We start from the raw sequence: 13,352 nt of genomic DNA on the forward strand, positions 1-13,352 counted from the left end.
GGCCCGAAAGTGTGTGGCAGCGGCGGCGGCATAGAAAGTGCCCTACCGGTCCTTTCTGGCTGTCGGGGCGATCGACTAGCCGCTACAGATCTGCTGCGCTGACCCGCAGGTAGCGAAAGTGGCGCGCTGTGATTAGGCTGCAAGTGCGGCTGCTTTTTACCGGAGTTGCAGGGCGCGGAAGGCCCCTCCCACTGGCGGTACTCGCGGTGACCCCGGCAGGCCATCCCTCCAGACGCCGTGCGGGGAGAGGGGCGGCTGTCTGCCTTCTGCGGATGAGTCGGCCCGGACTGCCTCCTCCCTTTCTCCCTGTGTGTGTGGATGCGAAATGCCACCACGCCGGGGATGTGTATATATACTGCCGGCGGATCATCGCCAGGGCACAACAGTTCGGCTCCTCTCACAGGCAGCAACAGCCAACCCGAGCAAGATGAGGACCACTGCTGTGGTGAGTTCCACACGGCTCAGTTTTCGGACTTGAAATAATTTCTGCAGTGTTGATAACGTTCTATATCTCTGTAGCTTTCATACATTCAGTATGCTTATTAATACTTCACAGCTGCATTAGTTTCTTGACTGAGGTAATTTAAGGCCATGTTTTATTTCCACAACCCAAGCAAGATGAGTACCACTGCTGTGGTGAGTTCCACACGGTTCAGTTTTCGGACTTAAAATAATATCTGCACTGTTAATAACGTTTCATATCTCTGTAGCTTTCATACATGCGGTACACTTATTAACACTTCACAGCTGCATTAATTTCTTGACTGAGGTAGGCCTCGTTTTATTTCCACAACCCGAGCAAGATGAGCACTACTGCTGTGGTGAGATCCACACGGTTCAGTTTTCGGACTCGAAATAATTTCTACAGTGTTAATAATGTTCCATATCTCTGTAGCTTTCATACATTCAGTGTACTTATTAACACTTCACAGCTGCATTAGTTTCTTGACTGAGGTAATTTAAGGGCATGTTTTACTTCCACAACCTGTGCAAGATGAGCACCACTGCTGTGGTGAGTTCCACATGGTTCAGTTTTTGGACCTAAGAAAACTTCAGTGTTCATAAGGCTCCATAGGGTAAAATAACTTCTGCAGTGTTCATAACGCTCCATAGGGTTCATACATTCAGCACCCTGTCTATAACTTTACATCTACATTAAAATTCTTGAAAGAGCTAATTTTTATGCATGAGGCCACTTTTTATTTCCACAGGAGCTCAGTCTGCGGACCTAAAACAATTTCTACGGAATTACATATACATCCTAATATCCTCTATAGCTCTATAGGTTTCACACATTCAGTACGCTTATTAATATTTCATATCTGTACTTAATTGTTTGAAATCGACAGTTTTCCTGCATAAGGCTGCTTTTTATTTCCACTATTTTCCTTGAAAACTTAAAACAAAAACAACAGATTTATGGCAGAATATTCGTTTCAAGAAATTTTTATTTTTTAAAGCCAGTGTCTATCATTATCTGAAGCGTACACCTTCAGTTCACATCTGACGTGCAGGTGCTTCCAACTTCAACACTAGTGATGTGACTGCCCTTTCTTTACGTACTGTGTAAGGAACTATAATAGAATCTGTGGACATAATATGCTTTAAGGGCTTTCATACATCCAGAAGACTTATTTAGAGTCCACAGCTGTACTGACTTTCTTCAAGACACTTCTCATTGCCTCAAGCCGCTTTTTATTATGAATATTAATTTTGAAAAATTAGAAAATTAAGTAGTTTAGCGCAAGAATATTTATTTCAAGAAATTTTTATTTACTGTTAAAGCTAGAGACGATCACTAAAAACCACATTTAGTTTTCTAGTCCAGAGTATCATATACATTTACAATTTTACAGTTTATGAACACACACCTCCACTTTCAGAACTGGTGTTGAGATACCAGACTATCATTTCTTCCAACGTCAATAACGCTGCAACACTCCTTTCTATTTTTATTTTTCTCTGAAAATGAATATTCCTCAAACCTGTAACTGTGAACCAAGTGAGAATACCCTCCTTTCACTTCACTATTACATTTCGCAATACTGCTTCTATAACTATAATGAGAACCTCTGTTGTATCTGCCATTGTGCAGAACTCTGTATTTACCAGTTTGTGTAATAATAAATTCACCAACCTAATAAGGTACATTCCTGCTGTACTCCAGTACTCTACAGTCTCCCAGAGTAAGTGGAGGTCGTCGGTTTCGCAAGGACTAAGACAGGGACATAAAACACGAACTGTGGCAGTCAACATCGCTTTATACCACTAAGCCTGTAGACATGACACGTATGTGTCTTGTACGTCCCATGTATACTCAAAGTTTTACACACTTTGTGATAAAACACCTGGCATTTCACTGTAGTACCTCGTTCCTTTCTCCATGCTGTATAATCCTCAAGTGCAGAGTGGCGTAAGCACATTCTGATGTGACTACTACTGTACGGTTTTATGAATCTGAGGATGGCAATACATATTACCGAAACTAGTTATCCATTAATTGTGTTAACATTAAATTGTTTTTCAAAAGAAGACTACAATACAATCAGCAACGTCAGCGAACTTCAGGCTCGAGCTGTCACTAGAATGCAGTTGCCATTGCCACGTTCGCTTAGGAAATTATCGAGACTGGCCTGTATTCATTGGGAGCGACAGTTGCTGTCGGGTTTGAATCCGATCGTCATTGATACACCGTGACTCTTGTATATGGTCCCTGTGGGTTACGAACTCGTTGCGACCACTTTAGTTACGACTATAGTGTGAACACAACTCCACTGCCTCACTGTCAGCGGTAGAGTATGACATGACCGTCTGGTACACCATTCACAGCGCTCCAGACTAAACTCAGTTGAATTCCCTCCGAACAGGCCAACGGTACCGACCGGCCACCGTGTCGTCCACAGGCGCTAGGCGTGACTGGACGCGGATATGGACGGGCGTGTGGTCAGTACACCGTTCTCCCTGCCGTCGTCAGTTTTCGAGATCGAAGCCGTCGATTCTTCAACTGTCGCTGTGGCGTGAGAGGCCATATGCGTTCTCTATATTCCTCCAACAATCATTTTTGTTCCTGCCTTTCGCGATCCATTTTCCCTTTCTGAGGCCCATCGCCCCCGTATCCCTGTAACTTCATCCTTCCACTTTATTCTTGGCCATCCTCAGTCCCTTGTGCCTTCCACGGATGCTGAGAATGAGATTCGCGGCAGCCTTTCCGCTTCCATCCTAACTAGGTGTCCAGCCCACACCCATCTTTTTTTCTTCATCCTTTGGACGATATCAGCTTGCGAATATAAGTCTGCCAGATCGTAATGTTTTTACTATCCTCCATTCCTGTGGCTGGGTATCCTTCTCGGGGCCAAACATTTTCCTTAATATCATCCTCTCGAAGACTAGTAGTTTCTGTTCATCTATTTCCCTTGATGTAAACGTTTCAGAGCCATATAGTGCTACCGAGAGTATTATACCCTGGGATAGCATGATTTTAAAACTTCTCGAAACTTCTCTACGGCACAACATGTCCCATAAGCTAGAACATGATCTATTTTCCGTTTCGATCCTTACCTTTATTTCAGTTTCCAGTCTATTTTGCTCGCTAAAAATGCTACTCAGATATTTAAATATGTCTACTCCTTGAAAAGTCAATTCATCAGCTATCAGTGGTGTTTGATCATGACCATTTACTCAGTTTTCTCTCCCTGGTCTTACTGCAGTATTTCGGTAAAAACGTCTTGAGCATCAGCTATACCTCCAGCTTTCTATATTTTCCTTTACATTTCGTAACCCTTGTTAGCCGCTACAATATTTCCCTTCCAGTACCATGTAACTATATTTAACAGATCTCCTATTGATCCTTCCGTATCTCAGTTTTCTTGCACGGTGTTCTGTTGCCTACTAATTTTCCAGTACCACTTTATATCGCCATTTACATGTCCTCAATATTTCTGCTACAGCCGTATGTGACCGAATGAAAGACGGTTCTTTCGACATCAGGCTAAATGTGCATCCCCGCACCTGTCCAAGAGAACTCGTGGCTGTCGGCCGCTATGGCCGAGCGGTTCTAGGCGCTTCAGTCTGCAACCGCGCGACAGCTACGGTCGCAGGTTCGAATCCTGCCTCGGGCATGGATGTGTGTGATGTCGTTAGGTTAGTTAGGTTTAAGTAGTACTATGTTCTAGGGGACTGATGACCTCAGATGTTAAGTCCCATGGTGCTCAGAGCCATTTTTGAGCCAACTCGTGGCTACTCTTTAGTGACGAGATTATTGTTCTTAAATTTTCTTATGAGGAATATAGACGGAGTTGCGCCAGAAACAGAAAAAACCTGTCCAGTTCTGCAGTTGGATACGGCAAGAGGTCATTTCGTTCTTTTTATGGCTCTCACACGATTATCTGGGAGAGAACTGAAACGAATCTAGATGCTTAAGCTGGTTTAATTGTCTGCGGGAACTCCACCCAGCGGACGGTAATAGCTTGCTAACGCAGCTGGCCTCCTATTATGCAACAGCGAACAGCTTTCACGAGGCAAGATGATAGCCCGACAAGACATCCTGCGGCCACTTTGCTCCACATTATCCAGATACCTTCTCCAGTACATTAGCTGGAACCGGTCCCGCAGTTTCCGGTCGAGTCCGATTGAATAATCCAGATTAGCGTTCCCCGTCGTCGGGTAGTATACCGCTGTCTTTTCGGCAGTACGGGCTTGGAAGATTAATTTCTTTGAGCGGGTCTCTATGTTGTGCAGGAAGGGAATAGAGCTGATACACGGAACTGCCGTTCTACATTTTTAGCAGGACCTATAACGTGTTCTGAAGTTAAACACGTTGGTCTACCACCGTCAAAATGTGCTCCATGGAAATGTGAAGGGATTCAGAAAAATCCGATCATATAAAATTCTTGTAAAACGGTTTCATGTTTTATGTATTAGCGTCAAATAGAAATTTGAGCCGGGGCTGTACTCGATCCCGGATTTCTCGCTTGTCATGTGCGGTCGCCTAAACCACGCCTTCGCTCCTTCAGGGTATAAATTGTGAATATTTGTATTACAAACTACTCAAATTATATACGATCTCACTTGCTCTTACCTATTTAGTGATTCCCAGAGACAAAAAAAAAAAAAAAAAAAAAATTGATCTCCAGTGTTTCATATATTTATTGACCGAACTCAAAAATTTAAAATTCTGTCGTGATCTACTCATTGAGAGGTAAAGCTCCGCGTTCTTGCTCTAGACATGCCAATGGGACTGACCGACCGCCGTGTCATAGTCTGCCAACGGCGTCTCTGGATGCAGTAGGAGGGGCATCTGGTCACCACACCGCTTGCCCGATCGCTGTCGAGTTCGAACCGCTGCTAATCGATCGAGTTGTCTCCCAATTAGCCTCAAGAATCCGAGTGCATTCCGTACCAGTCCTCTAACCAAATTAAAAATCTGTGGCAGTACTGGGAATCGAACCCAAGTCCCCTACACGCCAATCAGCAGTACAGACCCCTCAGCGGCGGAGGCAGACTTCTAGGACGTACAGTCCTACATCAAAGACTCAGCAAAGTACAAGTAATAAAGTTAGCAACTGTGCATGTGTCTTGAGCCAATTACTCAATCTACATTCATCCGCTATTTCGTAATGAGAACGCTTGGAGACTTCCAATAAACTTCACACATCATTTCAAATATTTTCTGAACTTTTTCTCTCTCATAGCTTCCGAAGAAATAAATAACTGAAACAAGTTCGTCCCTTATTACATTTTCGCTGTCCATGCAGTAAAAGTTGAGGGTCAGGTACGACGATTCAGTTTATTACTTCTTTAATACAAACTTTTTCGGAAAACCGTTTGCAGACAGTATCCGCATATAACACTGAATTTACCTGCAAGATTACATCATTGTGGGACACATAGTTGACGTCATAAACACTCATATGCGTAAACAACCAGCTCTGAAAACGGAGTTGTTGATCCTGTTTTGTACATGCGAGTTCGATTCTATAGAAAAATCAGTGTTGGTTGGGTTACTGATATTAGGGTTATTTGGCCAGACGTCATCGCCGAAGATACCCAACTCTTGCCAGCTCAGCTTTATTCGAAGTGTGTTCTGTTGCTGCGAATATGGTACAGATATAACTGTGCAATAAAACGATTACCATTGTGAAATGGGGTGAATAGAAGACTATCTTTCACAACGAGAATTGCCGTAAATGCGATAAACGCTGACGAAATTTTCCCTCTTGTCTGCCTCGGTAGCTGCACGCTCAGTGCTGCGGTTTGCTAACCTAAGGGGTCTGGGTTCGATACGCGGCTGTGCGGGAGATTTTCTCCACTCGGGGACGGGGTGATCTGTTGTCCTCACGTTCGTATCGTCATAGTCGGGATGCCACGATTGAGATGAATGTATGAACACTCCCCGTCAGCCAGTATGTTAAAAAAATAATAAAAATAAATTTTGCCTCACCCTAAACACAACGTCTTTATATGTCTTGTCAGTCATTCCACATTTTTTCTCGCCAAACATTTACCGATCTTTTGTCATTGCAACACTGGAATCCAAACTCTCCTCTTGGAGCCATATAATGGACGGTCAGGACACAATTATATGTACGTGATTCTGGAGACGGCGCCAGACCTGAAAATGATGACGAAGAGTTCGCATTCAAGCTAGCAGAACAATGATGTGGTGGAACAAGACTGTTTCAAAAATCATGTAACACTGCAGAAAATAAAAAGAAACATTAAAATGGAGAATCTAGAGGCGAAGTATTGTTTGGTGTAGCAACACGTTTTTTCCCGAGAAAGCAAAGTAAGTGATATGTTTTGCATTCCATGACCAATTTTATCGTGTGCTCAGTTAAATTAACAAAAGCTAGGAAAAGTAATTTTCATCTACTACAAACCTGAACTGATCATTTATATGGTTAACGCAAACCTCGCATGTTTACTTTCTTGCAATACATATGAAATATTTATTTCAGGGAAAAGCAAACCCTCTTCTTCTTCTTCTTCGCGCTTTTGCCCATTTTTTCTGTGCAGTCAGCAATGTTATACCTGTTGAGGCGCCGTTAGTGACTGTTGGTAATCTGTGTACCCCAACTGTCTGTGTCTAAAGTAAATATCATCCTCAAACGTGAAAGCGTTTTCTAAAAGTCTGCATAGTGTGTATCTTGGTAGTACGTAGGAACCAGGTCGGTATTCACCTATCTGGATGTGGGAAACCACCTAAAAACCACATACAAGCTGTCTGGCTCGACAGCACTTGGCGTTAATCCGTGAACCGGGTTCGATCCGCCTCTCGGAAGAGGCTGATGAACGTGGTCGGTTATCAGGCGATTTCTTAGCAGGAAATAATATTCCGTGAGAAAAAAAAAAATGGTGTGATATTTAAGGCAGCTTATCGTGATAAACTGGAAATTTAAGGTCGAGTCTTGATATCGCACAGTTTTGGAATTTTCGCTAAAGTTTATCACAATATGTGGTTCAGTAGAATGCACCCATTGCCACGTACTTCGCAATCATCAGCGGGGCACAGGTGAAGCTGTAGATACGGTCGTTCCTGTCCCACGTGCCGGCCCTGCTCACACAGTGAACCGGGACCTAGCTGCTGCTGCCAATGGCCAGTGGCCGGTGGGCGGTGACTCACGTCACGTGCGACCGCGATGGAACAGCTGACGGTCGCTTTCACGGTTCCGGCGCACACGGAGGCCGACCGGTTCTCGTTTGCTTCCTCTGCCGATTCGCTCTCCCCTGATTTACAGCCGCCTTTCTCCCGCTTCCCTGTCGGGCTATTAATAATTCTGGCGCATTGTGCCTACAAGGTTTGGCTGAAAATCCGCCATTTCTCAAGTGTGATGCGCACTAAAGGAAGAGACATGGCTACCTTACACTCTGTCTCCCGAAATGCGCCACTGCATTCGTATCTGGTGTTCTTCTGGTCTTCAGTCCGATACTCGTTAATGGAGCTGTGAACGGTAGTGATTCCTCTGTAAGTCTCTGCACGATTACTGCACCCTAAATAAATTTGCACCCCTTTTCTACCTTTAGACCTTTATGTATCTCTGCTACTTTTACAGTTCCCTACCCTTCCACTCCACACACACACACACACACACACACACACACACACACACACACACTCACACACACACACTTCGTTCCATTACCAAACTGGCTGTTCTTCGATGACTCACAATGTATCCAGTCAATATACCTCTCTTTTTGTCAACTTCTACAAAAAAAAAAAAAAAAAAAATTATTCTCCCTGCTCACATTCAGTATCTTATTTTTAGATATCTTTTCTACCCATCTAATCTTCTGCATTATCCTGTAAGATCGACTTTCAAAATATTCTTGTCTGCCGGCCGCTGTGGTCTCGTGGTTCTAGGCGCTCAGTCCGGAACCGTGCGACTGCTACGGTCGCAGGTTCGAATCCTGCCTCGGGCATGGATGTGTGTGATGTCTTTACGTTAGTTAGGTTTAAGTAGTTCTAAGTTCTAGGGGACTGATGACCGTAGATGTTAAGTCCCATAGTGCTCAGAGCCATTTGAACCATTTTTTTTATTCTTGTCTCGTCTTTGCTGTAATATTCATTCATCCTGCTTCACTTCCATCTAGTGCAACACTCAACACATATACTTTCAGAAATGAGTCGCTAACACAGATTTATATTACGATACTTAACAGTCGACCATTAGATGAGACCAGAATGAAAATAATTCTGATTCACCATTAGGCGAAAAGCTAAGGAACAATTGCATTGAAATTCAAAATACTTGTAAGGGAAGAAAACCGTGTCACTTATGCGATGACACAGAAGAAACAAAAGTGTACTGTGTAGTTTATTAATCACAATTTTAGATTTTTGTTCTGCTCTGATTCCATGATTTATAAAACTCCGCTATCAAGTTCCCAAGCAACCTGACCACAAATATCAACGACATAATGAGATTTTTCACTCTGCAGCGGAGTGTGCGTTAATGTGAAACTTCCTGGCAGATTAAAACTGTGTGCCGGACCGAGACTCGAACTCGGGACCTTTGTCTTTCGCAGGCAAGTGTTCTACCAACTGAACTACCCAAGCACGACTCAGGCCCCGTCCACACAGCTTTACTTCTGCCAGTACCTCGTCTCCTACCTTCCAAACTTTGCAGAAGCTCACCTGCGAACCTTGCTGGACTAGCACTCCTGAAAGAAAGAATATTGCCGGGACATGGCTTAGCCACAGCCTGGGGGATGTTTCCAGAATGAGATTTTTCACTCTGCAGCGGAATGTGCGCTGATGTGAAATTTCCTGGCAGATTAAAACTGTGTGCCGGACCGAGATTCGAACTCGAGACCTTTGCCTTTCGCGGGCAAGTGCTCTACCAACTGAGCTACCGAAGCACGACTCACGCCCGGTCCTCACAGCTTTACTTCAGCCAGTACCTCGTCTCCTACCTTCCAAACTGTACTGGTACAGCACTCGCCCGCTAAAGGCAAAGGTTCCGAGTTCGAGTCTCGGTCCGGCATACGGTTTTAATGTGCCAGGAAGTTTCATCAACGACATACTTTACTGTAAACATATTACAATATCGTATTCAACATGTTGAAGAAAAAGCAGTAAGTTATTCACAGAAATAGCCGGACTTGTTAAAAAAATGGTTCAAATGGCTCTGAGCACTATGGGACTTAACTGCTGTGGTCATCAGTCCCCTAGAACTTAGAAGTACTTAAACCTAACTAACGTAAGGACACCACACACATCCATGTCCGAGGCAGGATTCGAATCTGCGACCGTAGCAGTCACGCGGCTCTAGACTGTAGCACCTAGAACCGCACGGCCACTGAGTCTGGCTAAGGCGCTGCAGTCATGGACTGTGCGGCTGGTCCCGGCAGAGTTTCGAGGCCTCCCACGGGCATGGGAGTGTGTGTTTGTTCTTAGAATAATTTAGGTTAAGTAATGTGTAAGCTTAGGGACTGATGACCTTAGTAGTTAAGTCCCATAAGATTTACACACTTTTTTGAACTTGTTAAAGATTGGGAAGGAGTATTGTAATGTGTCAAATTAGAAGCAGGAACGACTTATTTTGCCGTCCTGTCTCCTTTCCTAATCTCCCCTACGTCGCTGATCTACATACTAGAGCAAGGTAGAACGAGTGCGGATTCAGACAAGTACTTAGCAGTTACAATTTCTTACAGGCGTACCTGCTTTGCGCGCTCCTGGCGTCAGCCTGGGCTGGCGAAGTCTCCAAGGCTGTTTCTGAAGCGGCCACAACGGACAATGGCGCCAAGAAACAGGACAAGCGCGGTATTCTCACTGGCGAGCACAGCATCGGCGGCGGAGGTGGACTCATCGGAGGCGGAGGTGGTCTCATCGGAGGCGGAGGCGGACTGATCGGTGGTGGATCTGGCTACTACGGTGGCGGATCTGGCTACTACGGCGGCGGGTCCGGCTACTACGGCGGCGGGTCCGGCTACATCGGGGGCGGAAGTAGCCTCGTAGGAGGCGGCGGCGGACTCATCGGGGGCGGAAGTGGCCTCGTAGGAGGCGGCGGTGGACTCATCGGAGGCGGAAGCGGACTCATCGGTGGCGGATCTGGCTACTACGGTGGCGGATCTGGCTACTACGGCGGCGGTGGCGCCATTGGCGGTTTCGGAGGTGGCGGTGCCGGACTCGGAGGAGCTGGAATCGGGCTCGCTGATGGCGGAGCCGGACTGGGAGGCGCAGGGATCGGCCTAGGTGGAGGACTCGGCGGCGGTGCCGGCTTTGGTGGCGGCGCAGGCTTCGGCGGTGGTGCCGGCTTTGGCGGTGTCGCCGTCGCTGCTCCGCAGACCCAGACAGTGGTTCAGACTGTGAGGGTGCCCGTCCCACAACCTGTCCCCGTGCCAGTCAACCGCCCCGTCCCCGTTCCCCAGCCCGTCCCCGTCCCCGTTAGCCGTCCTGTGCCCGTACCGCAGCCGTACCCCGTCAGGGTGCCCCACCCGGTCCCCGTATCCGTGCCCCGCCCGTACCCCGTCGCCGTACCCCGACCCGTGCCCGTCCCGATTGCTAGGCCCGTACCGGTCCCCGTGCCCCAGCCGTACCCCGTCCGCGTGCCCCAGCCTGTACCTGTCGGAGTTCCCCAGCCCTACCCCGTCCGCGTTCCTGTACCACACCCTGTCCCAGTGCCAGTCTCCACCGGTGTCTCCTCAGTCGGCGTCGGAGGCGGTCTCGCCACTGGAGGTCTCGGCGGCATCGGAGGCGGTCTAGGAGGCGGTCTGGGAGGCGGTCTGGGAGGCGGTCTGGGAGGTCTTGGAGGCGGTCTGGGAGGCGGTCTGGGAGGCCTGGGCGGTGGAGTCTACAGCGCCGGTGGCCTCGGAGGGGGCGCCTACTCTTCCGGCTTGGCCGCAGGTGCCGGAGGCATCATCTCGTCCGGCTCTCTGGGCACGGGACTGTTGAGCGGTGGCTACGCTGGTTCCTACGGATACGGCGGCGGTTCCTACTCGACTGGAGGCATCGGCTACGGTGGCAGTTCCTACTCCACTGGAGGTCTCATCTCCGGCGGCTCCAGCGGTCCGCTGAAGGGCGTCTACGTGCCCAGCTCTGCTGGTGGGCTGAATGGTGGCAGCGTCTACTCTGGCAGCCTGGGAGGTGGAGCCAGCAGCTACAGCAACAGCTACAGTGGCGGCTATGGAGGCGGCTATGGAGGTGGCTACAAGAGCCACTACAAGCACTGAAGTCGTCTCTCTGTAGCGCCATCGAAACGATTTCCATCCCACCACTGTGGGTCATTAAGATGGGAACGATTCGATGGCCAAACCACGATGACTATTCAACCTCGCTGAATCCGAATGGTGCTGTATATATGGACTGAAACAAAACACCACGATGTTGCAAGAGAGTAATCATCAAGTATGTGCCATCACAGTTCACTGTCTTCACTTGTACTTGACCGCCTGAGGAATTTAAAAAGGGCTCTTGACAGCGTTGAGACAACTGCATATTCCAGATCTTAACAGCGAAGATGGGAACGTTGTACCAATCTCGTCAACAGCCCAGGGGCGGAGTGCGGTATTAAGTGCCGTGGAGCTCAGTAGCAGCTGCAGAACTTCTTGGCGTCTTGTCTCATTCCATCTTTCAGATTCGCAATGCAACACAAATTGCATTCGATGTCGATCTCTACCATTACACATATCTTCTTTCTTTTTTGACGAATCATTTTTATATTCTCTTTTTGTACTTTTATAATACTTGATTCGTGAAAAGGTGTATTCTATACTTTTGTAATAAAGTGGTTGTATCAAAGTGACGTCTCTATTATTTTCAATCCTTTGTAACGAGTGCCGTCAACCTCCTTTTATGTGTCATTCGTTCTTATTTTTATCATTTAAAGATATTTGTGTAGTTTTCCAATTTGAAGTCTAAACCATTATTACAATTATCAGACACACCTCTTCTGATGCCAATGATCACGCTCCGAACTTTGGTTATTGATGTTTCCTAGCAATGTTCTTAATTTCATTTACCTCTATTTTGACTGGAAACGACCTGGTGCATGTGACTTTTCTTGATGTCAGTTTAAAGGGCCTTAACTGAAGAACCAGACTCAGAAAATGAGCTTCCGCTTCTTAATGAGCGTGTCAACCGAGATGTATACTTGCTGTCGCCTACCAATATCTCAAACTCGCCTATAGGCCATGTATCAGCATTCATATTGTCCGTCATGAATGTTCTTACCCTAACAGTTCTGAGTTACTTTAGCCCCATCTTCTGGATAGTAATAAATAATTTCGTGTGGTTCAGTGACCTGATTCAAGTCTCTCTATCAGATGCCACTTATTGCGACCTACGTGTCCCCAAAAACTCCAGTTATCCAACAGGGGAAATAGGGGCTATGTGAAGTTTAACGTGCAATCCGAACCTCGTGTCTTTCCCGCAGACACCTCACTCCGCTGAGACGTGAAGCCTAACTTATGAAGGAGACTGAAAAATCCGTGTTTCGATCCATATTTAATCCCGCAACCTCTCGGCTCTCACGCACCCGCTTTACCGCTGGAACACTTTTCCAGTTTTTTTTATTGGTTAAATTATTTAATTACATTTTAGGACATAGAGTTATTATTCTAAAAAAGTTACAGACGTAAGAAAACAGTACAGCCCAATGCATCTCGTGTAAACAGGACAACAAAATCACCACTCCGCGTATCTTTTAGGTCACTAAGCTAATAAATACACTTTTAAAAAAGCGATCGATGGTATATCCTAATACTTGGAATGTTCATGTCAGTGTCTCTAAGTACATGTAAACAATGTGGCACACGATTACTCTAGAAAAGATAAAAGGCAGAACAAATTTTGCTTCCAGTCAAACACAAAAGGGCTCCCCAGATGCAATGTAATATTCTTGAAGCATTTC

At 46.3% G+C, this 13,352-nt stretch overlaps 1 protein-coding gene across 1 annotated transcript; it reads left to right on the top strand.

Moving 5' to 3' along the window:
* Window positions 1-394: 394 nt before the first annotated feature.
* On the top strand, window positions 395-12,201 carry LOC124717184 (glycine-rich cell wall structural protein-like). The gene is made up of 2 exons (XM_047243961.1): window positions 395-445; window positions 10,156-12,201. The coding sequence occupies exons 1-2, from the start codon at window positions 428-430 to the stop codon at window positions 11,671-11,673; spliced, it is 1,536 nt and encodes a 511-aa protein (XP_047099917.1). The 5' UTR covers window positions 395-427; the 3' UTR covers window positions 11,674-12,201.
* The last annotated feature ends 1,151 nt before the right edge of the window (window positions 12,202-13,352 follow it).

Source organism: Schistocerca piceifrons, chromosome 9, assembly GCF_021461385.2.
Source record: "Schistocerca piceifrons isolate TAMUIC-IGC-003096 chromosome 9, iqSchPice1.1, whole genome shotgun sequence".
NCBI lineage: Eukaryota > Metazoa > Arthropoda > Insecta > Orthoptera > Acrididae > Schistocerca > Schistocerca piceifrons.